General features: G+C 38.5%; 2 protein-coding genes across 7 annotated transcripts in view; both read right to left on the bottom strand.

Moving 5' to 3' along the window:
• Positions 1 to 1,443: 1,443 nt before the first annotated feature.
• Positions 1,444 to 16,598, bottom strand: CEP85 (centrosomal protein 85). 6 transcript variants are annotated; one of them, XM_087939669.1, is made up of 14 exons: positions 16,462 to 16,598; positions 15,947 to 16,005; positions 13,818 to 13,938; positions 11,633 to 12,318; positions 10,393 to 10,526; positions 9,633 to 9,750; positions 8,875 to 9,060; positions 8,228 to 8,380; positions 7,892 to 8,046; positions 5,914 to 6,031; positions 4,833 to 4,883; positions 4,641 to 4,766; positions 2,990 to 3,215; positions 1,444 to 2,368 (listed from the first exon to the last, which is right to left on the bottom strand). In XM_087939669.1, the coding sequence occupies exons 3-14, from the start codon at positions 13,870 to 13,872 to the stop codon at positions 2,205 to 2,207; spliced, it is 2,172 nt and encodes a 723-aa protein (XP_087795795.1). In that variant the 5' UTR covers positions 13,873 to 13,938; positions 15,947 to 16,005; positions 16,462 to 16,598; the 3' UTR covers positions 1,444 to 2,204. The 6 variants fall into 6 exon arrangements, with proteins under 6 accessions (XP_087795795.1, XP_087795798.1, XP_026558343.2 ...); XM_087939672.1 differs by having other exon boundaries at positions 4,641 to 4,748; XM_026702558.2 differs by lacking the exon at positions 15,947 to 16,005 and having other exon boundaries at positions 4,641 to 4,748.
• A 1,968-nt stretch (positions 16,599 to 18,566) lies between these two features.
• CNKSR1 (connector enhancer of kinase suppressor of Ras 1) overlaps positions 18,567 to 25,714 on the bottom strand; it is a 28,836-nt gene continuing 21,688 nt past the window's right edge. Inside the window, exons 15-21 of the mRNA XM_026702561.2 lie at positions 25,305 to 25,378; positions 24,445 to 24,516; positions 23,549 to 23,622; positions 22,892 to 22,956; positions 22,430 to 22,556; positions 21,421 to 21,602; positions 18,567 to 19,646 (exon numbers count right to left, since the gene is read on the bottom strand). Of these exons, the coding sequence (XP_026558346.2) occupies positions 19,446 to 19,646; positions 21,421 to 21,602; positions 22,430 to 22,556; positions 22,892 to 22,956; positions 23,549 to 23,622; positions 24,445 to 24,516; positions 25,305 to 25,378 (795 nt within the window). The 3' untranslated portion in view covers positions 18,567 to 19,445. The remainder of the gene's footprint in view (positions 19,647 to 21,420; positions 21,603 to 22,429; positions 22,557 to 22,891; positions 22,957 to 23,548; positions 23,623 to 24,444; positions 24,517 to 25,304; positions 25,379 to 25,714) is intronic.

Genomic DNA, 25,714 nt, shown 5'->3' with positions numbered 1-25,714 from the left:
TGTCACAATTTCAGATCATAGCTTTATAAACATTCCCTCTATTTTTATTAAACTTTTACTAAAGGCTAGTAAAAGTTGTCAAAATATAGAATACTAGCTATTACAACTGTATTGCATCTGGAGAATTTGGGAAATAGCTGTCTGCAAACCAACAAATGTCAAACAGACAGTGTATGGGCTGACGAGGGTGGCTGACATTATCACACTAATATATTTTCGAAAGCTTTAAAAGAATGTCGAGAAAGTATACAAATTAGTGGTACAATAAACTTATTGTATCCAGATAGTCTACTAAAAAATAGCAGCCATTGTTTACACATTTATTCAATTAGGTTAACTGAGTAAAAGTAACTCAAAATAAAAATACACTGATAGTTATTCAGCAAAAATAAAATCCATGAATTATAGGAAAATAAGGACACACTGCTTAGATCCACACATAACTACAATATATTATGACATTCTAAACTCTTGGGAAAAACTCCATGTATGAAGGTCAGTTAAGCACCAGTTAAAGAACTGGCAACTCTGGTTTTAGTTTTTTGTTTATATGTTACTTATGTATATATTGCCTGATCCTCAGTGATTCTGGGCAATTAAATAATAGAATTCTATTCTAACCCAGAATAGGATTTGAAATAAGGACTTAGAAAGATACTTAAAATAATAGTTGAATCTATACAAAATTAAGACAGTCCTCCAAAGATAAAGAAATAGTGAATTTCATTCCCCACCCCCCAAAAAGAAATTGGAATATCTAGGACCCTAGCCTAGGCTATAATGATAAAAATCCACCTTAATTATATGAAGAAACATTCAAGGGATTGTCAAAAATATATTGTTCAAAGAATAAATAGCACTGATTACAGTCAACCTTTACAGGAGATACCACTAAATGAAGTAGTTTATCATAAGCAATCTGTTTAACTAAATTACACGAGTATTCATATACTTAGTTAAATACATCTACAGCTGGGATTGTAGTCAAAAAGACTGTAATCAAAAGAATGGAGAATGCTTGATTTGCAGTTCTCTTATTTGAATAATTTCCACAGGTAAATATTTGACATGTTGTAGGAACATACTCAGCTTTCTGTTCAAGGTCAATTTTCAATTTCAAGAGCAAGCGTAGACCATCTACATGCCTTCACATAGATCATGCTACCTACAATTGACAGGAGTTCATCAATATCAGTAGCTACCGCCAGCCATGCTTGTCCTAATGTAAGGTCTTTTTGTAAAGTGCTGGCACAGCATTAAAGACTCCTCCCATATTACAACCTTGTGGAGGAATGAGCATTAATCTGTTCAGTCATAAGGACTAACCAATTTAATTATCACCTTCCTGTTTCACAGAAGGGTTAGTTTTAAAATCAACCTGTAATTCTGTCTATTACAGTGTATAAACCTAATTGTCCACATGACAGCAATACCGAAATTCAGTTTCTCTCTTTCCAAAGATTTATTTCTAGGAGAATTAAGGCATTTCAACATTTGAATTCATACATTCTAGAATGTCAAGTTAATGCTTGCATAGATAACAGTGATATGAAAATACAGTTTAAAAAGTGCATCTGCATTGAAAATGTATGAACCCAAGATGGCACATGGACATTGAAAGTGTCCATGCCATTAGCAGTGGTCATATCCTAAAACTTTCAATAATGCCTTCTACAATTTCATCATATTTATAGTTTCAGGAAGGAATCGGAAAAAACCTGAGAGTACAAGATTATCTTAGAAATTTCAAAAGCCTGTTTAAAAAAAAACAGATCTTTCTTCACTGTTCAGACTTTCTTTACCACAGCCGATTCAGTTTTTCTACATACAGACTGCCATTTTATATTCAATCCTAACTCATGAAAGATTTCGCAACCTCACAGCAATTACATTACAAAGAAAGTCTCCATGATTGTAGTGTCTGAAAAAACGTTTCTGCCATAAATTACAGAAATGAATGCTGGAAGACACTTTCCTGACTGCAGCTGCTAACAGGAACCAGTTCCAGAATTACAGGATACAAAAAAAAAAAAAAGTTTTTGCCACACCCTTATAGGCTTGTTTTCCTTAGACAGCTTTCCTGTCAAGAGAAAATCTGATTTGCAGTTGTGGGAAGCATCTTCACCTGAACAGGTAATAAAGGCCTCCTGAAAACTCACCCTGCACAGTACAAACTTAGTTCACATCTTCCACTAATTTGGCCTTCACTGTGTAATGCAGTTATCACCCACATCTTGAGCGTATCTGTCCGAAATAGCAGTCCGCAAATCTTCAATCTCTTTGTGTAGCTGTTTTACATCCTCCAGCTTCTTTGCTAGCGTATCTGGTTTCAACAAGTCTTTTTCTTGTTGAACAGAATAATGTACAGCTGTGAAATCAGAAGAAGGGTCTCAGATTAATTACAGTCATTTTCCAGTGAAAAATCAACATTGGGGATTTGGCATCTAATCCCTATAATAACTATGAAGTTGGGTTTTTCCCTTTTTTTAAAAAAAAATGCAGTTTTTAAAACTCTTATTAATGATCACGGAGATCGCCTCCAAGTAGTTTGGAGTTAAATGGATAGTGCAGAATATCACAAATGTAACCATTACATCACAATCTTGAAACTACACAAGAAAAATCTAGGGAGCTCCACAAGAAGCAATCATGCTTAAATAAAATGGAGGGAAGAGTTAAAAGGTACTATTAAAGAACATCAATTGGCAAGGTAATAGGATATAAGGGTGCCTACATGGAGGGCAAGAACAGCAAGTGACAAAATGTACATGATGTCATAACCATGCAAATGCCATGACTTAAGAGATTTGAGTCAGGTTAGCAGGACCCAAGTAAGTAAGGGGAAGATCTGCACAAGGGGGTCACTGGGTAAGTGGTGTCATGGTTTGCTGTGGACACCATGCTAAGAAAGCTATGAGGGGATTACAGTCCTACTATAAACAAAGGGACCATAATCTGTCACTATGGACAACAGGCTCCTATGACTTACTGTGAATGCCTAACAGCAACGACAAATTGGGATCTTTTCCTTGAGCCCGCTGAGTAACCACACTGTAGACAGACTGCAAGTCCTGTAGGCAGCTGGCTAGTTCACTATGCAGCTCTTGGGTCAGGCTGGCTGTTTCATCTGACAGCAACTGGCCCAGCTCCATCTGCCGGAGATGCTCCTGGAAGGTCAGGTTTTTTTCCATCAGTTCTTGGTTCTGAGAAGCCAGCTAAAAATAAGATGTAAAAAAATCAGGGCTTTCGAAAATGATTCCACAGCTCTGGGTTTCACAAGCATGTTTGGGAACATCGGAAAGTCCATCTGTATCTTTTGCCTTTAGTTCTGAGATCACTTAGCATAGTCTAGGCTTAACCATCACACTGCTGGGAGAATGAAAAGATACATTTGCAGGAATTGGGATATTTGGTTTTTACAAGGAAGAAAAAACAAAGATTATTGCATTTGTGCTACTAGGAAAATGGTCTTACAAAGAAAAGTGGAAATTATTTTGATAGGAGACATTCCAATACATTTATGCCTTGCTTCACAGAACAGAACTTCCAATTTGGAGAGAGTTTTAATTTGTCCTCTTTTCCCCACCCGAGAAGCAGATGCAATCTATCTTGATTTAAGAGAAGGGCAATGTGGTCAAAATATAGAAAAAATAAAATTCCTATAAAATCCTTGTATCCAGGAAAGCTAATCTAGCATACTTTTTAGTATCTAATGCTCCTTAGATACATTTCAGGGAAGTAGGAATTGGTATAGAATTTAGATTGTCTTAGCTTACAAAGTATTGGAGAATGAAGGAGTTACAAGTGCTTCGCATATTCTATGGATATTTGTGATTTATTTGTGTTTCATTTATTCAGAATGGCACCAGATAGATGTTTGCAGTCCAACCCCTTCCCTCCCCCAGGAGGGAGGGAGACGACAAAATGTAGATTGTCCTGCTTCATCCATTATCCAACTTCTGCTGGATTCAGTTGGGCAACCATATCTCCAGGAGTCCACATAATCTCCACCCAGCCTTCTTTTACTACAGTATGTTTTTGTATTACCAAAGAAGAAAATCTAGCAGCTAGATGGCACTAGATGTAAATCACATCTCAGCATGATAACAAAACTGTAGGAATCAGCCCTAGCAGAACCATAATCTCACTTACAATAATGCAGAACACTGATAGCGTACGTGCTGGTCAAAAGGCTTTGAATCATGGGACTACATGCCCTCTCCAAGTCTCATGTAATCCCTCTAAACTGTGTTTGTTTTTACTTTGAAGTGGCAGAAAGGAGACTTATTTAACACACATAGAGAAAAATAACATTCTTGTTATCTTAATTCTGTTTTAATTAAACTTAAATAAAATGGAGTTTTTCTCTTCTTGTTTTCTCTTCTTTTTAAAGTATAGTCCTTAATATTCTACTCAAAGTCAAAGTACAGGCATTAATTAAAAAAAGATTATGCACTTCTGAACTAATTAAAAGGGAAGGTTCAAATCAGGCTACAGATTTAAACTGGGAAAAAAATCAGATGGATAAGGATACACTATGTAAAAACAGAAACTGCAGTAGTAAACTAGTAAGAAGAATCAGACAGTCTAATAATTGCGATTGTTAAAACTGCAAATGTTTTTTTTTAAAGAAGCTATACCTCTTTCACAGCTCTGCGTAGCTGCTGCAATGCATTTTCCTGCTTCAACGCTTCTGCTCTCAGAGCTTGGGCTGTACCATCATCCTGGGCAATCTGTTCCTCCAGATCCTGGAAGACAAATTGAGACTATGTTACTAGTGATGTGTTACTTCAACAAGAAGTTTGCCTTTAATTTTTCAATAAGAAGCTCACCTTTATTTGTGAAGATAACTGATCCAATTTCTTCTTCTGATTTTCCACAATCTAAATTTAAAAAATAAAAATGATCAAATGTTCCCATACATCTTCCACCATATGTGCTGCTGCTGAATGAATGTGCTCACAAGGATTTGTATCCATGTGCGCGAACTAACCTAAAGGACTTGAAAAGTTTTATTCCTGAGGATAATCCCATACTCAAATTGCTAATTAGCATAATTTATGGGTTCTTTTATTGCAAATCTGACTTATCCCATACAATGCAGCCTTAGTTTAAAATCATTTTTACAGGAAAAGCTAAACTTCCAAACATCTGATATAAACAGTTATAAATAATATTTATCCAAAGAGACAGAACAAAATTAACAACCCACATCAAATCTGTACAATGCCTAACTTTCTCACGTTATTTTCCTGAAAACATTCACTTCTTCAATAAATGTGTATCACATGCAAATGTATCTATGTAAGCATCCACCGGAAGCTGCACTAAAATGGGAGTTTAACAGTAACTGAACTAACTTTAAAATTAATTGCTGCAAAATCAAGGTATTCTACACTTATATAATTAGCCCTTTATCTGCAAATAGCAAAAAAAGTTGCATAGATAGCAAGGAAAGGCACTGGTGCACTGAGGAAGGGAAGGGAGAACACAAAACTGAGTGAAGATGAGGAGATAAAGAGAAGACATCACGACCAGGAAACAGAAAAGCGTGTTAGTTTTTAAAAGGGTTAAAATAAACTAGGCAAACATCCCACACAAGACACTCTTTCTTTAAAGGCAATGGGGGAAGATTCCCATGTTTGTAACTGTAGATTATAGAATCAGCCCAGGTATGTTTATTTTAAGTGAATGTGGCTGTAAATTTTGATTCTTTATGATATAAACCCAACTTTGATTGGGTTTATAATCTTGACCAGGTACATCCCAGTCTGATCAATGAGATATTGCAATGAGATCCTAAAACAAGAATATTGATATTTACAAATGATCATAAAGGAAGAGAATGCTGATCTTCTATTCAATACGAAGTAGATGCAGAGTTAAAAGCTCCAGCCTCATCTTTGGAGTTACCTTCCTGAGAAGATCACGTTCTTTGTGCAGAGCCTCTTTTTCTCCTCTCTCTCTCTCTATCTCTTGGGCATAATCTTCTGGCACTGAAGGCTTCATCTGCTGCATTTTATCTTGTAAACTAAGAAACAGGAAGTTTTCATTAAATGAACTGAACTTTATACAAGCTCACCCTTTGAAAGTGAGTTTCATCATTCTGCCTCTAAAGCAAATTAAAAACATTGCTCCATTCCAAAGACATGCGCTGGTACAACACCCGCAACTATTAAAGAGATTCTCCAATCTTGATTCTGTCTATGTTGAAGTTTCACGTCTGTGAGAAATTGAAAAGCTAAAGTTGTCTACGCACTATGCCCTTCTATTCTCACAATCAAGCCTAAACAACAAGGCAGGTTCTCTTACCAGTGTTACCAAATTCCCATGGTATTCAAGGAAAAAACATGGTGGAAGCAAGCAAATAAAGATGCCATCAAAGCCTGATCCAATGTGGTTGCCCCCACCTACCCCAAGCCAAATGCCCTGCAAGGCTGATTTTCGTAAAGACGCTCAGAAAGAAGTCAGGCTTAAAAGGGGTAATAAATAGGGGCACCCAGTTGAGGGAAAAGCACATACTGGAAGGAGATATAAACACAACCCCCTCCCAAAAGAATTATCCTTCCCCAAACAGAGAAAGAGCTCATATATAATATATAATCCTCGACTTATGACCATAATGGAGTCCGAAATTTCTGTTGTTAGATGAAACATTTGTTAAGTGAATTTTGTCCCATTTTACGACTCTCCTTGCCACAGTTGTTAAATGAATCACTATACTTGACAAATTAGTAACATGGTTAAGTGAATCTGACTTCCCCATTGACTTTGCCTGTCAGGTGGTTGGTTATATGACCCCAGAACACGGCAACCATCACAAATATGAGTCAGTTGCCAAGCGTCTGAATTTTGATCATGTGACCATGGAGGTGCTGCTATGGTCATAAGTATGAAAAATGGTCATAAGTCCCTTTTTTTCAGTCCTGTTGTAACTTTGAACAGTCACTAAACAAAATGTTGTAAGTTGAAGACTACCTGAAGTATCTTCTGTGACTGCTACTCCTGGGATTTTTTCTGAGTCCAAAACCAACACACTTTTGACTCTGTAGTCATTTTCCGCCTTCCTCTCTCTGGAGAGAGGAAGCCAAAACCAAGTAGGACAAATGATGAAATAAAGTGCCATGCCAAAAGAATGCAAATCCTGCCCAATTTGTACATAGGCCATGAGGACACACACCTTGTAAAGAGGGTGGGATTTGTGCCCTGCCATTCCTTTCATCCTTTTAGTAAATCTGCTGGGTTCTGTGAATGCCTCTGTCCAAGGACAATTCCCTATAGATTCTTAAAGCATATACTGCTTTGCCACAGTTGGCTTTCAAGGCTCTTTTCTCCTCTCACTACAGTTCCCATCACTAGAATCAGGATCGAAAGGAGCCATTTGGCCCTCTTAGTGCAAGAATCTACATTAAGGCATCCTAAACAGATGAGCTGTCCAGGCTCTCTTTGCACAGATCCAATGAAATGGAGACAACCATCTCTCTGGATAATCAGTTCCACTGTCTAACAGTAACTAACATTAACATCCTTTTTTTCTCAAATTCCAATGAATCTGCTTTCCTGTAACTTGAAAACCATTATTGCACATCCTACACTCTGGAATGAGAGAGAAAGGCCTTGAAAGTCTTCTAAGTGAAGGAGTTTTAAAAATGCTCCTCTATCTCCTCTTAGGTGTTTTTTCCTTAAGGCTAAACATACTTCAGTCATTCTTCTTCAAAGGAGATTCCGTCAAGAACTTGTCTCTTTTTATTCCCATCCCTTTCTCTGATACTCCTGTATGGGCCTGCTGTGCCTGCTATTTGTAGGAAGGTTTTATTGCCAGGCAGCACAATGTACTTCTAGATTATCCTAGAAGCGAATGCTCTTGTTTTTTCCACTTCCCTGGTGTTACCTGCGCACGGTGGAAAGCAGTTCCATTTCTTTGTGTTTCTGCACTTCTAGCTGCCGCTCCTTCTCTCGGCAGTCACTGCGAACATCTCTTAGTTCCCTTTCAAGAGTAGTCACCGTTTCTTGCAAAGTGCTAACTATCTTCTGAGACTGCTTTAACTAAAACATTGAGGGTAGGGTGGGGTGGAGAGAGAACAAACACATACATCAGACTTTAAAGGAATTCCTTCTAGCAATTGGACTGTTCACAAAGCTAACACATTTACCCTGTTCAAGTTTGCAGGCCTACACTATCCAGCCCCTCTTCAAAGCCAGCTGCATCCAGAAGGTGCCCTCCTACCTGTTGACTTTGTTTTTGATGATCCTCCAATACTGGGAGGTCAGCAATATAGCGCTCCAGAGCCTCAATTCTCTGCTGTTTCTCATGGTTCTGGTCCAATTCTTTTTTGCATTTCTTTTTCAGCTGTTCAATGTGCTTGTCTCTGGACTTGATCTGCAGGACAGAATATCAGGAGTAGGTAGCAGCACTTTCCATTTTTGGTTTCAGATGCAAAAAGGCATCGCCCGTGACTCAAAATGGACCATTATGTGCAACAAAAGGAAGTGATTCTGGGGCATAACCTATGTTTTAAAAAAACATACTTTCCAGAAACATGGTTATGGGACACAGTCTACATTTTACATTACATAAAGAGCAGGGATTTAGCTTTCTGCTGAAAACCTGAAGCATTCTAATAATACTCCAGCCTAACTTTAGTGCAATCATTTTGGGAAGATGTTAAAGCTTTATCTTTTGTTCCTTTCTTTTATTAATTCATAAAAACATCATTTCCCATAACACTTCTCTATTATACAATAGGGTATGAAATGTATCAAAGTTTGAAGTGTGAATATTGAAAGAATCAAATATTACAACAAAAAATTGCATTCCCATGTAAATAAGCAGACATTGGGACATCTGTTGGGGCTTCATCCCCAAAAGCTTACCCTTTCTTCTTGTTTCTTCAATTCCACCGTATGCTTCTGTGTGGTCTCTTTGTGAGTCTCCTGGATCCGTTTAATACCAGCTTCTGACGCAGCCAATTTCCTTTCCAATTCAATCTTTTCCTTATTGAGTGACTCTGTTTTTTCAGTAAACTGGGCTCGTAAAAATATATTCTCGCTCTGTAACTCCTGCAAAATATATTAAATAAAATAGTAATAGGCAGAACATCTCCTAAAAATCCATACTCATCATCGTATTCCTTGAAGAATTGCAAATTGAATGTGAGCTCAGTAAATACTGGGGACAAGAAGAGAAACACATCAATATTTGAAGGACGAGCAGAATATCTGATTCTCTTCAGTGTGCTCACCAGAGAATCAAGCAGCTCCAATGCTTAGGGAACAAAACACCTGTACAGAAAACACCTGAGTGCTTAGAAGTGAAGATGCTCGCCTCATATTCAGGAGGCTAAGAGTGCAGTCCTAGGCAGCAGCAGGTCTTTCTCTATCAGGGCACAGAAAGAAAATATTTGCTGCATAGGCATCAGGAAGGGCATCCAGCCAAAGCTCAGCTCCAGTAAGTTGCCTTGACTCCAATAAAAGGAATTTTAAAGAAAAAAATAATTGCAGAAATTAAAGGTTCCTGAAGGAGCAGCTACACAGCATGTTTCTTCTCCATTCATGTCTCCTCCAACCCTGCACTGAATTTAAAATTCTTTCCCCAATAGCATATTTCAAGTGCCACCAGTTATAAGGGTTACCTGCATTCTGAACAGATGCATATCCCCATAAGGAGCAGGATGGCCATAGAGGGCACTGTGGACTTGCATTTCACTTTCTTGGAGTTTCTGCTCCAGCTGGGAAATGTGCTGTCTCTGCCTATGAGAATAAACCCGTGCAGTATATTAACACTGACAAAATTAAAAGTATAAAAGGGAACATGAGAGGGCTTTCAGTAAAATGGTTAAATAGCATTTATTTTTTCATTTTGGAACTGAGCAGGAAATCAATACATGGACTCACAGAGTGATGTATGGGGAAAAGCTAAATGAGAAAGTTATCCACTTCCACAATTCCCCTCGTAAGTCAATAAAAGCCTATTAAATGCACTCAAGAGAAATCACAACTCACCCTAGAAGCAAAAGATTTGTTATTCTAGTTAAAAGACAAGCTACATATTAGTGTAACCAGAAGGAGCCATGCACTTCCTATTTAATTGAGAGAAGGAAGAAAACCTCTGTTTAAAAAGTGGTGTTCTTCCCCACTATTCCTATGTTTTTGACACAGCAAACACCAAAACTGTTTGGTGTCTGGGCAAAAATAGTCTTGAACAATATACAGCAATTTCTTCCATGGAAATATAAAACATAAGCTTAACCACTCATAAGTAAGTTGCAGAGTATTCAGTGAAGTTTATTATGCCAAGGATTGTTTGCTTTTCTATCAATATGAAATACAATCTAAGCATTGTTATTTCCTAGTGAAAAAATCTAGAAGGTAAACTAATGTTTAATTTCTTACCTGTCAATGAGAATTTCTTTCTCCAGGAGCAAATTTTCATTTGTATTTGTAATGCCAATCCACTGAGCTGGATCAAGTGTGTGCAGTGAAGTACTGTTCACCAAAGGATAGTAACAAGTTGCTTTATTTTGCAGCTGGAATTATGACATTCAGAAACAAGGCATGAGTGTCAGTGTTAGATTTGAGGGGGAAGAGGATTGTGTTTAGATTTTTTTTTGTTCTCTTCTCCATATGTTAAAACATGGAAGCTTATTTCAGTTTATATCCAAACACCATCAGGCATATATAGTCTGTGACATAATTTCATATTATTGTGTGCCACTATAAAGCATCTAGAAGATAATGCATATTTTATGGCAGAGCTCCTTGAAACAAGTTAATAAGTCACTCTGTTCAGAAAATAAAAGTCAACAGCAGCAAAATTTAACTCAATAAAGCAATCCTGAACTCATTTGAACAACATCTAATTCTCAAAAATTTGGTTCTGGCTTATTAATGTTGCATTTTGGCTGACATAAATAATATTGTTAATATGACTCTGTATTGATCACTGGAATTTGCAGATGAATATTTATCTTGGCTGAATCTGTCTATATATGAACTTGGCATAAAATAATTATTATACAATACTGGTAAAAGAAATCTACACCAAATTTGAAATGATGGACTGTTGATATTATTTTGTTAACATTTGACTTTTTTTTCAATCAAGAAACTTTCAAGCATTATCATAATAGTTTTTGGAACTATTAATAACAATTTTAATTTCTACTCCATGCCCTATTTTTCTTTAAATTATTATACTTATCAATTTTCAGATTGCATTTTTAAATTTGGTAATATATATTTGCATTTTTCTTGTATTGATTTGCGTTTAATGAAACATTGCCCATGTGTCATACTATATCTTTTACCTGCAACCTCTCCTTGAAAATGTAGAGTGCCACCACTTTTCAAAAGCCTATAAAGCTAAATCTACAGCCATCAAGTCCTTGTTTTCTTTCCTAAAGGTTTGATTCTACAATAAAAGCATTTAGGAGATTATTTCTCCAGAGGTAAATACTAGAATGCATCAGGCTTTTAAATTAAGACGTTTCTAAGGATTCTCATTCAGCATTGGTTCACTTTAAAAATAATATGCAACATTAGCTCTGGTCAACATACTCATTGGCAGAAAAGTTACAGGCAAAAACACTACATATGCAGACATTCCCTATAGACAGAGATTAAAATAACTTACATGCATCTGTTCCAGTTGCAGCCGAACACAATCCATATGTTGTTTCCAAGCACTGTGTGCACAATTTTCATGTGGAGGTAGTGTACAAGCTTCCAGCTTTGATGTTTGAGATTGAGCAGCCAAAGGGTTGGAAAACATACTAGCAGCATTAAGTCCCAAGGGTACTTGCTTTCCACAGACTCTATTGTAATCTGCTGGTGGTTTAGTATTCTGCAGTATTTTATTGTATTCCTTTTTTAAGCCAGCAGAAGTGCTATTTGAATTGTCTGGAGTGTACATCTGGAGTTGGGACCAAGGACCAAGAGAATGCCTATCTAGAAAAGCAGAATGTGTGACTTCAGCATCTAGGCTGATAGGTTTCTGAACACATTCCACACCTGACTGACCGGAAGTATGAAACAAGGATTCATTGTAACCATTTTCTGCTGAAGTCTGATTCAGACAAAGAGAATTCCGGTTGATCACCTGGGATTGCCTTAAAGTATCAGAGTCATAGCTGGACATCCGTTCTCCCATGTTACCCAGTAAATTTGGCATGGAGGAAGCCAAAGTGGTCTGAGGAGAGCTTAATTCACTTGCTAGACAAGTTGATCTGTCCAATGTGGAGGGCATGACATGAGCTGTAGGAATGGCCACTTGGGTTTTGATGGGTTGAAATGAAGAACCATAGGTGAGACTGCTGGATCCTAGAAAAGAAAAAACCATACCGGAATTAAAAATGAAATTTTATAGATCAGCTGATATTTCACTTACCCTGGCTTTTTTGTATACCAAGTATCCAGAAAATTGCTCAGAACAGATAATTACTGCTTATAGTAATTATAATAATGATCATTAGCTTTCTTAATGTATAGTGTTATGACTAATAATAAAATCTAGATAGGCAATCAGATTAAGCCTTTTTGATTAAATAAGACTTTGTAATCATGTAGCATTTTAGTTGCTCATAAAACACAAGTTAAAGCTTTAGAAAATGTCAAAACTTACTTAGATCTTAATTATACTCCCATCCACTGAATTGAAATCCTCATTTGTTTCCAGATATATAAAGGAACAGGCTACTATTCCAAGGAAACAGTTAACTAGTTACTGCTATGAAAATGCAGTAAATGGTTCTATGTTGGCACCAGGCTCTTCTGAAAATAAGCGTATGTTTTTGCAAATCATTATATGGGATAGGAAGTTGAATGCTGAAAATACTGACGTGGAAATACCAGAGCTAACTAGATGGTCGTATGAAGTTATTCTTAGTAGCTCTCAGATTTCAATACAGGAAAAACAACAGCAGCTATACTAAACTGCAAGGGGCATGGTGTTCTAACAGTTTCTCACTCATGAGATTCATCATATAAATTTCAAATGTATATATAACACCAATTCAGATTATTAGGAAGTGGATTGTGAAGTTAACTTTAGATAAACTGCTAAAATCGTTTTTAAAAATGTGAGAAAAAATGGATTGATCAAAAATTTGTCTAATAAGGCAATGCAGAAAAGTAGATTAGTGCTGTTTATGTTTTAGTAAAGAGAAAGCCAGTTTGATCTAGTGGCTAAGATACTGGACTAGAAACATGGGAATCTGACTTGTAATCCTGCCACAGAAGACAAGTGGGTGATATTAGTTCAGTCATTCCCTCTCAATCCCAGGAAGAAGGCAATGGCAAACCATTTCTGGGGGAAAATATTGCCAAAAAAACTGCTTAGACATGTCTGTGTCAAATCCAGGAATCAATTTAATTTGAAAGGAAAAGCAAAATAAAGGGGGAAATGTTAAATAAAACTTCCTAGGAAGACTATCCCTGGCACTAAATAGTACTTCTTTAATGTCTAATAAGACAAGTATTTGGAGAAAGGTATCCAAATATTAAAAGACCTGTCAGGCTAGCACACACAGAAGGAGACAATGCTTTAGAGACTCAGTTGTACACATGAAATTAAACTGCCTTTCAGATCTCCATGCCTGAATATATGGAGGAGACAGAATTGTGAGGCTGAATTTCTGAATGTGATCCACTTAACTAATCAGACTAATCTGTAGCAACCTGCACAAACTGTTGGAGCTGTTCTTCAATTTATTGGTCCTCACTGAGTGTATTGTCTCAAGATTTTTACAATTTCATCTAATACGGGGAGTAAAAAAAATTAAAGGGATTCTAAGAATTAAGAGATTAAAGTAAAAAATTACCATCATTATTGCTTGATGGGGGGGCTCCGATAAATGTTCCCCCAGAGGCAGCCATTCTTGATTTATGATAAACACTTCTCTCTAAAAACCACAGGTTGATCTGGAATGTTCAGATCCGTACCTAGGGAGTTGAACATAAGAGCAACAATATAACACTTTCATAAATATAAAAAGGTAATAATCTTCCTAAATTAAGCTTCAATTCTGGTGACTGCTTTCATGGATTTCTGTTCTGATCAGGTCTTCAAAACTTTGATGCAATCAGACCAAGGTAGAGGCAGCCGAGTCAAAGCTCTCCAACTGATCTGAAACCTTCCCAAAATCTCATTTATGCCCAGAAGACACTTTGACCAGGATGTTTTTATTAATATATAGAACTCAATAAGTCTTCAGGAAGATGGTGTATCAGCTGACTTCTGAATTAAATTCTGGGCTGCCACTCCACAACAAAATTTTTAAATGATAAATCCTAGCACATAATTTTACAATAGCATTAACAGAGAATAGCAAAACAGCCAATATGCAATGCAGACCAATAGCAAATATTATGAGCCAAGGTATTTGTTTAGTATCCTATTTTTCAAAATGGAGTTTTTAAAGACCATCAGATTTATTGTATCATTATCACAGCTTTTTTCCTCCCAATTTACTCAATATTACCTTGTAACACTTTTGGATTCTTTCCCTATTACTCGGCTAATTATATACAGACTACTTAGGTCTCTCAACTAAGAATGAACCTTTCATGAATCTGACAACATATAGACCTAATCCATGAAAGGAAGGAATGAGTAAACATTCTTGTATATTATCTATATAATTGCCAGAAAGTTTTATTTTCTTCCATTCGTTTGACCCTGCAATTCTGTTCAAACTTAGCTGGAATGAAATCCCACTAACGTGAAAATCAGTTTTTAAGTTAGTATTAAATCTGTTTGCTGCCCATCTTGCTGTGAGGTGACTTTGGGTGGTTTATTGGCTGTGTTCAAATAACATATTGACATATAACATATTACTGAGTTAATGTTTATACAATACAGTAAACTAGTGTTTCTCATAGTATGGTCTGCAGATGCCTAGGAATTCCTAAGACACTTTCAGGGGGTCTGCGAAGACAAAAGTATATTTTAACATTGCTTTAATTTCTAATAAAGTAAGTGCATAGAGATAGATATAAGCTACCTAAATAAAACTCTTTCTGCCATTTTTAAGAATGTTTCGACCCTAACCCTAACCACTGGACTAAACATCAAATAACCAAAGTATTTTTGTTGCCGCAATCAAGTCAAACAAAAAAATAACGAAGCTTAGACCCGTGTTAATTACAGCTAAATAATTCATGTTTCAAAATAGATGCTTGTTCTATGGCCCCAGAAAAAGCTGTGTGGTGGGTGTGGTGGGGACACCAGAGCAAAAGGATGATTGTGGGGAGAAAAACTATGCAGATTTGGTTTGTGAAAGAAAAATTGTATACATACGTATGGACATGTTTTAGCTTTTAAAAAATGTGCTTAATTTTGTGCTCCAGCCAGAATCTACTGGAGTTGGATGGCCTATACATTTAAATACAATAAAATACAGGTAGTCCTCAACTTACAATCATTCATTTAGTGACCATTCAAAGTTACAACGGCCCTGAAAAAAGTGACTTATGGCCATTTTTATGAGCCTCTGTGGCGCAGTGGTTAGAGTGCAGTACTGGCAAGCTACTTCTGCAGCCACCTGCCTACAATTTGGCAGTTCAAATCCCACCAGGCTCAAGGTTGACTCAGCCTTCCCTCCTTCCAAGGTGGATAAAATGAGGACCCGAACTGTTGGGGGCAAGAGGCTGACTCTGTAAACCGCTTAGAGAGGGCTGTGAAGCACTATAAAGCAATATACAAGTCTAAGTGCTATTGCTATTTTTCACACTTACAACTGTTGCAGCAGCCCCATGGTCAGGTGAACAAAATTCAGACCCCTGGCAACTGGCATGTATTTATGACAATTGCAGTATCCCAGGGTCATGTGATCACCTTTTGGGATCTTCTGACAAGCAAAGTCAAAGGGAAAGCCAGATTCACTTAAGAAACGCAATGATTCGCTTAACAGCTGTGGCAAGAAAGGTCACAAAATGGGGGAATACTCACTTAACAACTTAACCACAGAAACGATGGGCTCAACTGGGGTCCCAAGCGGAGGCCTATACCTGTAAATAAATCATTCATGTCACCATTATATACCAGGGGTTTCTCTCCACCAAGCTTGATGGCCCAAAGTTTGGGGGATACATGTGGGGGGGTTGTGTGCTTCCCCAATGCAACAAGGCCCCCTTCTAGCACCAGTTCTGCGCATGCTCCAGACTAAGCCGCTTTTCCCCCAACCTGTAGTCCTTTCGACCCATCAGACATCAACTCCCGTTATCTACAGCCCGAAAGTGAAGGCGATGAAAGATGGACATTGTAGTTCGCGCTGTCTCGAGCGCTCCAGTTGGGGCAAAGTATTCAATTGGTACATAATTTCACTTTCCGTGTTCCCCCCGCCCCCAAGAAAAAAGCAGAGATATCAATTCCAGAGGTTGAAGCACTGAAGGAAGGAAAACGAGAAACTCTTCAGGGCTGGAAACTTTTAAATCAAAAGGAGAAAGTAATTTTTTGATTATTACCTCCGAGGGAACCTCGGGCCTCCACTTAAGAGAACTTTAAATGGAGACTAACGACCACCGCCAGCGAAAAAAACAGCGCCTCAGAGACCGCGGCGATAAGCCTGCCCCCGAGCCGTGGGCTACCGCGCGTGCGCAGCAACCGTTGCCAGCGGGAGGTTACGCCATCCCAGGCGCGCGGCGTCCGGCCCGCTGTCTCTTTATTGGTCTTCACCCCCCAGAGTAGAACCGTCCGCGATTGTCCAATGGAAATTCTCTTTGGGTAACAAGCTCCGCCCCTCGCCCCAATTTAAATTGAGAGCGGAAGAAAATTGTTCCTTGCCGCTGGCCGTAGGAAAACTGTAAAAATCATGTAAGAATGGACCTAAGTTGATTAGAATCAGGGGTCTCCAACCTTGGCGACTTTAAGCCTGGTGGACTTCAACTCCCAGAATTCCCCAGCCAGCTGGCTGGGGAATTCTGGGAGTTGAAGTCCACCAGGCTTAAAAGTCGCCAAGGTTGGAGATCCCTGATTAGATGATGTTGCTTCTCTTAGGGCGGTGTGATGGAGAACCTGTTGCTTGGTAAAACTCACCCCTCCTCTGTCAGCGTTACCATTTTTTTACTGGACAAAAGGCAGAACAGCAAAATCTGTCTTATAAAAAAAAAATGATAGAAGGTTCAAATGCACAAATTAAAAAGGGGCAGTGGGGTGAGAAAGGCAAGTGTGAAAGGTTTTTTGGGGATGGGATTGGGAGGAGGTCTATAAAATGAGCTATTCCATTAATCTGAATTATTCAATTTTATCCTGCCTTTTTACATATTTATAGGAATTTACACACCTGCATACAGTATACACATGACCTATATACAATATATATGTATGTCAACTCAAGGTAGCAAACATGCCTAATACAGTACTCCAGCTTGCTATTTTTTTCATAACAATCCTGTGAGGTGCTTTGATCTGTGAGGGAAGGACTGGCCCAAAGTCACTAGTTGGCTTTCATGCCTAAGAGGACTAGACCTCAAAGTTCCCTGGTTTTTAAGCTAGCATCTTCACCACTACGCCAAACTGGCTTTCTACAGTTAAAGAAGAAATGTGGTTGTCTAGACTTGAGCCACTGCAAACCAAGCATTTCTACACATTATTCCTGTCAGAATAGAGCTAGAAGGGATCTTGGGAGCTCTTCTAGTCCAACCCTCTGGCTGAAGCAGGAGTCCTTATAGCAGGGGTGTCAAGCTCATGTCACGGCAGCATCATGTGATGTATTGGGACTTTTTTCCCCTTCACTGAATGAGGTGTGGGCATGTCCAGCACATGACACATCTGGCCCATGGGCCGGGAGTTTGACAGCCCTTCCTTATACCATTCCAGACAAGTGACTGTCCATTTATTTTCTTAAAAACCTCTAGTGATGAAGCACCCACAACTTCTGAAGGCAAACTGATCCACTGATTAATTGTTCTCACTATTAGGAAGTTTCTCCTTAATTCCAAGTTGCTTCTCTCCTTGATTAGCTTCCATCCATTGTTTCTTGTCTTGCCTTCTGGTGCTTTGGAAAATAATAATAATAAAATAAATCAAGTGATACTCCTTGTTTCAGGCACTTGATCAGTGACCCTGCTGGATCTTCATAAGACACAAGATACCACAGTGAATTAAAATCGCCTTCAGGATGCAACTGGACAATAATCCAAAGAAATGAGAAAAATTCTTGCAATTGCACACTACATACAGCGTAGTGTTTAACCACCTAATAGCAGAATCCTGAAAGATTTTACTTCAAGTTTCTAGGGACTGCAGGCTAACATTGCAATGTGTATTAGGAGGCTCAAAACATCCTCCATTTCTTTGCAGACAACATACTTCAGTTAGTCAAATTTAACATGACATATTGAATATGTGTTAATGAAAGTTCCAGAAAATTTTAGTTGGCTCTGGGTTTTAATTTTTACTATTCTTCCCCTCATGTTACAGAACCATCAACATTTCATTAGGTCCCACGGTTAGACCTGCAGTAAACATACAATGTATGTATCACTATTCTATCAGTTTTGCCTTGCACATTTACCTGAATTTCTCTCTGTCCAAAACCAAAAAGAATAAACGATATAGAGGAATGCTCATCTGTGTTTCAGTGCTTATTAACTTAAGACATCTCATGGTTCACAACTATATTGTCTTCCAATTCTCTTAGTAAAAGCCAAACAGCCTTAGTAATTTCAATAAAAACATTGATCCTGGTGACCTAGAGAGTGCTGAAAAGTACTATGGGGCAGTATATAACTCTTAAGACTAAATGCCATTATTATTCATTCTGTTGTATTGCAGCTGGATTGTTGGCAAATGGTCATTTTGAAAATAAAAATAAGGAGAAAAATAATTAAACTACCTTTAATTATACAAACATATTGTGACTACAAACATATTGTGACATTTATTTATATAAATGTCATTTCTTACATGTTTACAGTATCCCGGTTCTAATGCAAGTTGGTTTTCAATATAAACTATCATTACTGAAAACCACAAACTGGTTTACTCAGATGTCTCTCAGTTGCTGAATATACTCAAGGGAAAGTTTCATTCTGAAAGATGCTGGAGGAAATGGCTTGTTTTGAAGAAATCTGAAGGGCACAAAGTCTGTGCTAGTCAATGCCAGCTTCTTTCCCAGATGCTTAGCCACTTTCTTCTTCGTTGGTCTTCTATTTTGCAGTTGGGAAATCTCCATCGTTACATAAAAAGCCAACAATCTTTCTCCATTGCCACCATCTTTATAATCCATCTCTCTAAAATGAGAGAATCATTTGGAGCTATTGTTGTTGTCTGGATAAAACTTTTAGACCAACCCAACTGTAATCCCAATGCCCTCTAAAGATGAAGCTTGTCATAACACATTCCTATCCAAAATTTAGAAATGACAAAAGTGCACTTCTATCTGGTGTTCCGCAAGTGGAGCTGGGGGAAGAAGGTTTTAGCTCACAGGACAGAGGTCCCACAGATGTTACGGATCTGCAGCTGCCTCCAAGTTGAGGTCAAAACTTGAATCTAGTGAGCCATTGTCTTGGTCCAGTTTTTTAGCCCACCACATCTGTATTTCCTGGTATAACTCCTGATGTTGTTCTTTCCAGCTCCTGAATTTTTCAGAGTTCAGTTCGGTGTCCTGGAGTAGAATATCAAGTAATTGGAGCTCAGCAGTTTTGGCCTGGGGAAGGAAAGGAATGTTCTAAGGCTGGTGCATGACTCACTTTTACAAGGACAACAGAGGCCAAAATAGCACAGCCATTTGGAGTGGCTTTTAAATGGTTTGCTAGATCCCTTTCAAGAGAGACAAGGGCCCACCACCCTTACAAAGCTGTCGCAAAATATGTTGGGGTCTTGAGAAGCAAAACACCCGATATACTAATAAACTTCCAGTTACAAACTGTTCTCCCTTGAAGTCGTACTGACTTTATTCATGATATTTCTAATGCATCCAAGAGCCAAAAGTGTCTGGCCAGATTCCAAAAGGATTTAAAACTATTGACATTTTCTAAACTTTTAAAAGGAAAAATAAATAAATAAATGAACAAATAAATAAAATGCTGTTCAAAAACAGCAGAGGAAACATCAAATCCATTGTGCCAGATTGGTTCAATCTCTTACGTTATTAAGCCTAAAAGAGGACTATCTTTCCTTGGAGTAAAAAGACATTACTATGCAAATCAGGTATGTCTAAGCCCACACTATTGGGGAAGTCTTTATAAAGAACAAGGAAAGATTCAACCTGGAAATAAGGAGAAATTTTTTGACAGTGAGAGCAATCAACCAATGGAACAGAAGTTGCCTTCTGAAGTTGTGGGAGCTTCATCACTGGAAGCTTTCAAGAAGAGACTGGACTGCCATCTGTCAGAAATGGTGCAGACAGGGTCTCCTGCTTGGGTGGAGAGTTAGACTAGATGACCTACAAGGTCCCTTCCAACTCTGATAATCTGTATCTGTATCTGCCTCACATGGGCTGGACACTTGGCCTGGATACCAGCGCAAGAGGTCAGATGGACACCAGGCATGACATTAAAAAAATCTCCTTTGATATTAAAATATTTTGGTCTCAGATTGATCTGGGTTGTAAAAGGAGCACATCAAAACCTTGCATTGGACCCAGAAACAATCTGACAGTGATATATCAGCAGTATAGAAGCTACTTTTATTGATTGAGAATGCTGGTGGCCCTATGTGGTACTTTCCACTACTGTGTGGATCTGCAGGATTTCAGACACATCTATTTTCCCTATTTGGAAAAACCCAAGAATTGAACTTGGGATTCTCAGCTTAGAACAAATGCTATTCCCGTCCTCTCACTGATATCCCCAATATATGTCATCTGAAGCAAATTCTTATAGCCTTCTTAGTGATAAGTTCAGCATAGGATCTTATAAGGCCTTCAGCTCTTGTTAAGCCCCATTAAGGTTTCAAAAAGGAGAGTTACTCTGGGAAACCCTTTTCAGGATTTATCCCGAAACCTCCCAGCTAAGTGCATTGTATGGGTCTTGGGGAAATCCTGAGTTAAATCTTTATATAATCATGACAGTGGGCTAATTATGGTCTTCCTTACTTCTCCAAAGGATTATTGTGAGGCTCAAGCAAGCAAGAGATGGAATTATTTATGCTACTGTCTTTGCAAGAAAGGTAAAATATGATACAAATAAAATCCACATTTCACACATTTTGCAGGCTAGGATTCAAGAAAAGTAGCCATTAAAATATATATTTAAAAAAAAGGATTTTCCTCTTTTGTGCTTATTTAGCGAAGTATATTACAGTTGTAAATGAGCTAATTTACCTCCATCTTCCATAACTTTTTCAGTAAACAAACAAAAAACAAAAAAACCCCAACAAACCATAAAACAAGTCCTACCAACCCCCCCCCCCCGCCCCCCGGCAAGGCATCCATCCCATAAATAGAGCTCTTTCTCAGCACAAATTTATGTTCCACCTGCCTTGAGTGTGCTTTGAAGCGTCCGAATTAGATGTACTTTCTCGTTGATCTCTGGGTTCTTGTTACGTTTGACAAATGATTTCCGGTAATATTCGCGGGTGAACACCTGCTGCTTCCCAATAAGAGATACTCCTCCTTGTTTCAGACATTTGATCATTGACTGAAGCTCTTCTTCTGCTGGATCTTCGTAAGATACAAGATACCAATGTGTAACATCAAACCTCAACTTTTTTACTTTTATATAAGAACATAAACTAGCCGTTCCTATAACAACAAACCTATCTAATCAGCAAAAACCCCAATTAAAGATTCCAACTCAAACACAAAGTCCAAAAGCTGTTTCCAAGTAAGTACAAAATTGTGTTCTTTTCTTTAATCAGAGCAATCAATTTGGCCACCTCTGCTAACTCCATCGACTAAAAACGTCCTCTATTTCTGTGCAGACTAGCAATTCAGACCTTCAGAGCCATGAAGCCAGCCTGCTACTTGGGAAAAGAGAGAAGGAAGGAAAAGGGTGATAGAAAGAGGGAGAAAGGGGCTTCGTCAAGAACAGAATGGCACCATCTGTTCACATTTATTGGCATGAGGATGTCCTAAATAATAGTACCAATAGAACACACTCAATATGAAAATAAAAACAGTTGCCAAATCTTCATTTGGCTATTGACATATGCACACACATGCCCATACTCCCTGTCAGTTTGGCAGAGGAAGATGAACACTGTAGTCTGAAATATTTGAATAATTCCAGTTGGAGAAAGCTGGCCTAAAGTTTCATACCAAATTTTCTCCGTTTCAGTTCATCCGCTTAGAGATGTTCAACTATTCTAGCTTACCTTTTTCCTATTTGCCTTTGCTAGGGGAACACTTCAGAAAACCTATAGAGAAATCTGCATCATTTCATCTTTCTGCTTTAGGAATGATGTACAATTATAGTTGCTTTTTCCCCAACATTTCACCTGCCAGGTTCTTTCCAGTGCAACTTGGGAAGGTACCAAAGGTGAGCTCACCTAGAGAAGAGGGAGGTGCTGTTTTCTCATCTACATTGTCCTGGAAAAGTGGGCTGCCCACAAGGTTTTGGCTACTCCTAGTAGCCCCTGTTGGCAACGGAGCTTTCTCCAATTCCTTCTGCTTTGTCTGCCAGAAATGAAGAACAAAAATAATGGATGCAGATGAAATATAAGTAAATATGATCCCCCTTGAGCTCAACCTCATTACGTCCAACATTGTTCTGCAGTGATCTCTTCAATGGTTGCCTTGCAATCCCTCCCAGCCAAATGCACAGATTCCCACCTTAAGTTTGCATGCTGGGATCAGGACCCTTTTTGGAAATCACAATATGCCTGTTGTAGTTGCCTCTCATTCCCCGCAAATAATAAAGTCCCAAACAAGTTTATAAAAGGCATCAAGATATTTTAAAATAAGAACAGCCCACTATTTTTACAATTGTGCTCCATCAAGAAGATATTGACCTGATCAAAGTTATGCCTAGGAGAGTCATCCTCGGGATCCTCTGCTTCCGTTTCGCTGTAGCAATCTAAGTCAGAATGAGTCCAGAAGAAAAAGAAAATTGAATGGAAACTCTGAAAAGGGATGAACTGCATCACACCAGCTTTCTGCCTCCATCTTCAGGATTCTATCATCCCCAGCCATCATATTCCTTCCCGTTTCCCCTAATCTAAGAGCTGTGGTGGCGCAGTGGTTAGAATGCAGTATTGTAGGCTACTTCTGCTGACTGCCAATTGCCAGCAGTTCAGCAGTTTGATTCTCACCAGCTCAAGGTTGACTCAGCCTTCTATCCTTCCAAGGTCGGTAAAATGAGGACCCAGATTATTGGGAGCAATATGCTGACTCCGTAAAACCACTTAGAGAGGGCTGTAAAGCACTGTGAAGTGGTATATATACATCCTATTGCTATTGCTGTCTTAACTATGCATGCCTGTCTGATGATGGAGGCAGATATTTTTGTCTGTCTGATTTTTGGGGTGTGTGTGTTATAGAATTGTCCTCTTGCTTCAGGGTCATCTTGCTTCTTGTTTTCAGGTCAATTCCTTATTTAATATATGTGATGCAGATGTATCACGTCTACTTGGTCACTAAAAAACGAACTACTTTCAATAGGCACTCACCTTCTGGGTTAGATGGCCCAGATTTACAGGACGCTGTATATTTGGTCATTGATGTGATCAAATGGCTGACCCACCTGGGAAGAAACACAGCTTGTAATTTTCTCAGGTTCCAAGGTGTCTTCCTTGCAATATGAAATGCTATGAATATGAAAATGCTGAAAACAAATTTGTCTTGAAAGCAATGCCTTTTTAAGGCTTTGTTGCTAAACTTTTATGCTTCTGGAATTTGCCAAAGGCCAGCAGCTTCAAGAATCTGTCTGCAAAATTTGCTGGTAACAAGCACTCCCTTATATCTTTGGTAAATTCTGGCTGGAATCAAATCAGCAAAGCTTTCAGAGAAAGCTGCCTGTTTATAGTGCTTTCCTTCCCTGTTTTATTTCATCAGCAACAATCTGTTTAAACAGGAAGATCCAGAATGAAAATGCCGCTCAGGTTGGGGAAGCTCTTTGATACTTCAGGTTTTGATAGAGATGGTGATGATCAGTTTCTCTTGTTTGTTTATTTACTAAATTTTATGCCACCCATCTCTCTGGTAAGGCATTTCTGGGAAGCTTTCTTCCTAGATCAGTCCCTCCATCATCCCCTTCCTTAGCTGAGCCTAGGAATGTATTTCCACTCGTGTCCTTGTGAAGTACAGCATTCCAAGTTTCCATAACTTTGATTACAAAAACAATTCTAAAAGGAATTGTGTTGCACAGATGAACTGATAAATTATATATAAATTAATAGGTTCTGCCAGTTGGAAAGATGAACAGAAAGTGACCAGGCCTACTTCTCTGCTCCTGTGACCCTCTATGATGGAGTTGCATGAAAGACTTTGGGATCTGCTAATATTTCCTGAGGAACAATCTCAAGCTCTTCATGAGTGTCAATCAAACGCACTAGAGGCTACTCACATGCTCAGATCAGCCAGGGTTTCTGCTGCAAAGATGAAGGGCTTGTACTTCTCATGGGTGAGTTGGAAAACACTGGATAGGAAAAAGAAGTGACGGTAGTGGGATTTCTCACAATTCCTTGCTACTGGGAATCACACCTATACCTAATTATCAATCTGCATGGATACAGTTGCATATGAAGCTTGGAAAGGATTGTGTAATCAGTGTGACTTTCCCACCTTGAATTCTGCAAAGTGTATGGTTCCCTCAAGCCTATCCATAGTGCCCTCGGATATACAAATGGTAATTTGTAGGCTATGTAAGGATTTAACACAGAAATCCAGTTTGCTCTTAGTGCGTATACCTTGTCAATTAATAAACCAAATGTCAACTAAACATACTTTTTAGTTGTCAGCAGAAAGGGAGGGGGGAAAGCAGTGCATTCCTTAAAGGCTTCAGATAATCCCTTTGGCAACCGAAGCTTCTGGCATGCCAAATTATTACTGGAGAGCATAACTGATGACTCTTGGCTATGGATGTGTCTCATTGGAGAATATACATCCAGGGGGTGGGGGGAAGACCCGGGTCAAGGGTGAAATGAATGATGTGTCAGAGTCAGCTGCAACTGGGGAACGGCAATATTCAACTCCTAATAAATCAATCTTTTTCACTCTGAGAGATGCGGCTAGAGACTTATGATTTGAATGGGGGTGAATTTGTTGGAGCCCTGACACCAAATACATTTGGAGCCCACAAACTGCTGAAGGATCTCTTCTAGCTGGAATTATGAGAGTTTAACATATCTGAAGGACTTCAGCATTGGAGAACGGATTGACAGCTTGTTCCTTCTCAGAAAATGGCTCCGCTGAGTTTACACTCACTATTTCTTTTTCTGTTCCTTGGTGCTCTCCAGTCTGTAGGCAGATACATTCATCAATCCCACAGCCTTCTCATCCTGGTTTTCAGAAAAGGAAGAGGAAAGAAAGAAAAGAAGAAAAGAGGTAGAAGTATTAAGCAGAAGGGTTTGGGACATTTTAAAGACTTTTAATCTATCACACATTTTAAAAAAAAATGAAGCCAGACTTCATTAAATGAATGGAAAAGACTGGAGTTCCTCCATTCAAGAGGATTTGATCTACAGATGCTTGTGACAAGGTAACATTGGCTACTCTTAAAGGAACAACCGAGAACCATTCATTCTTTGCTGTCTTTTGTACAAAGAAGCTCTAAAATATTCAGTGACCCAGATCAAAAAACCAAAACAAACCTTTAGGGAATAGATACTGCTTTT

Source organism: Pseudonaja textilis, chromosome 10 (genome assembly GCF_049901715.1).
Source record: "Pseudonaja textilis isolate UNSWEBS1 chromosome 10, rPseTex1.2, whole genome shotgun sequence".
Taxonomy (NCBI): domain Eukaryota; kingdom Metazoa; phylum Chordata; class Lepidosauria; order Squamata; family Elapidae; genus Pseudonaja; species Pseudonaja textilis.
This window is presented reverse-complemented; position numbering and strand designations above follow the sequence as displayed.

Coding starts and splice junctions, on each gene's coding strand:
- CEP85 (XM_087939669.1), bottom strand. CDS start 13,872: ATGGCTGCCTCTGGGGGAACATTTATCGGAGCCCCCCCATCAAGCAAT. Junction 9,751..10,392: donor AAAGAAATTCTCATTGACAG/GTAAGAAATTAA, acceptor TTATTCTCATAG/GCAGAGACAGCACATTTCCC. Junction 8,381..8,874: donor TGAAGAAACAAGAAGAAAGG/GTAAGCTTTTGG, acceptor TCTGTCCTGCAG/ATCAAGTCCAGAGACAAGCA.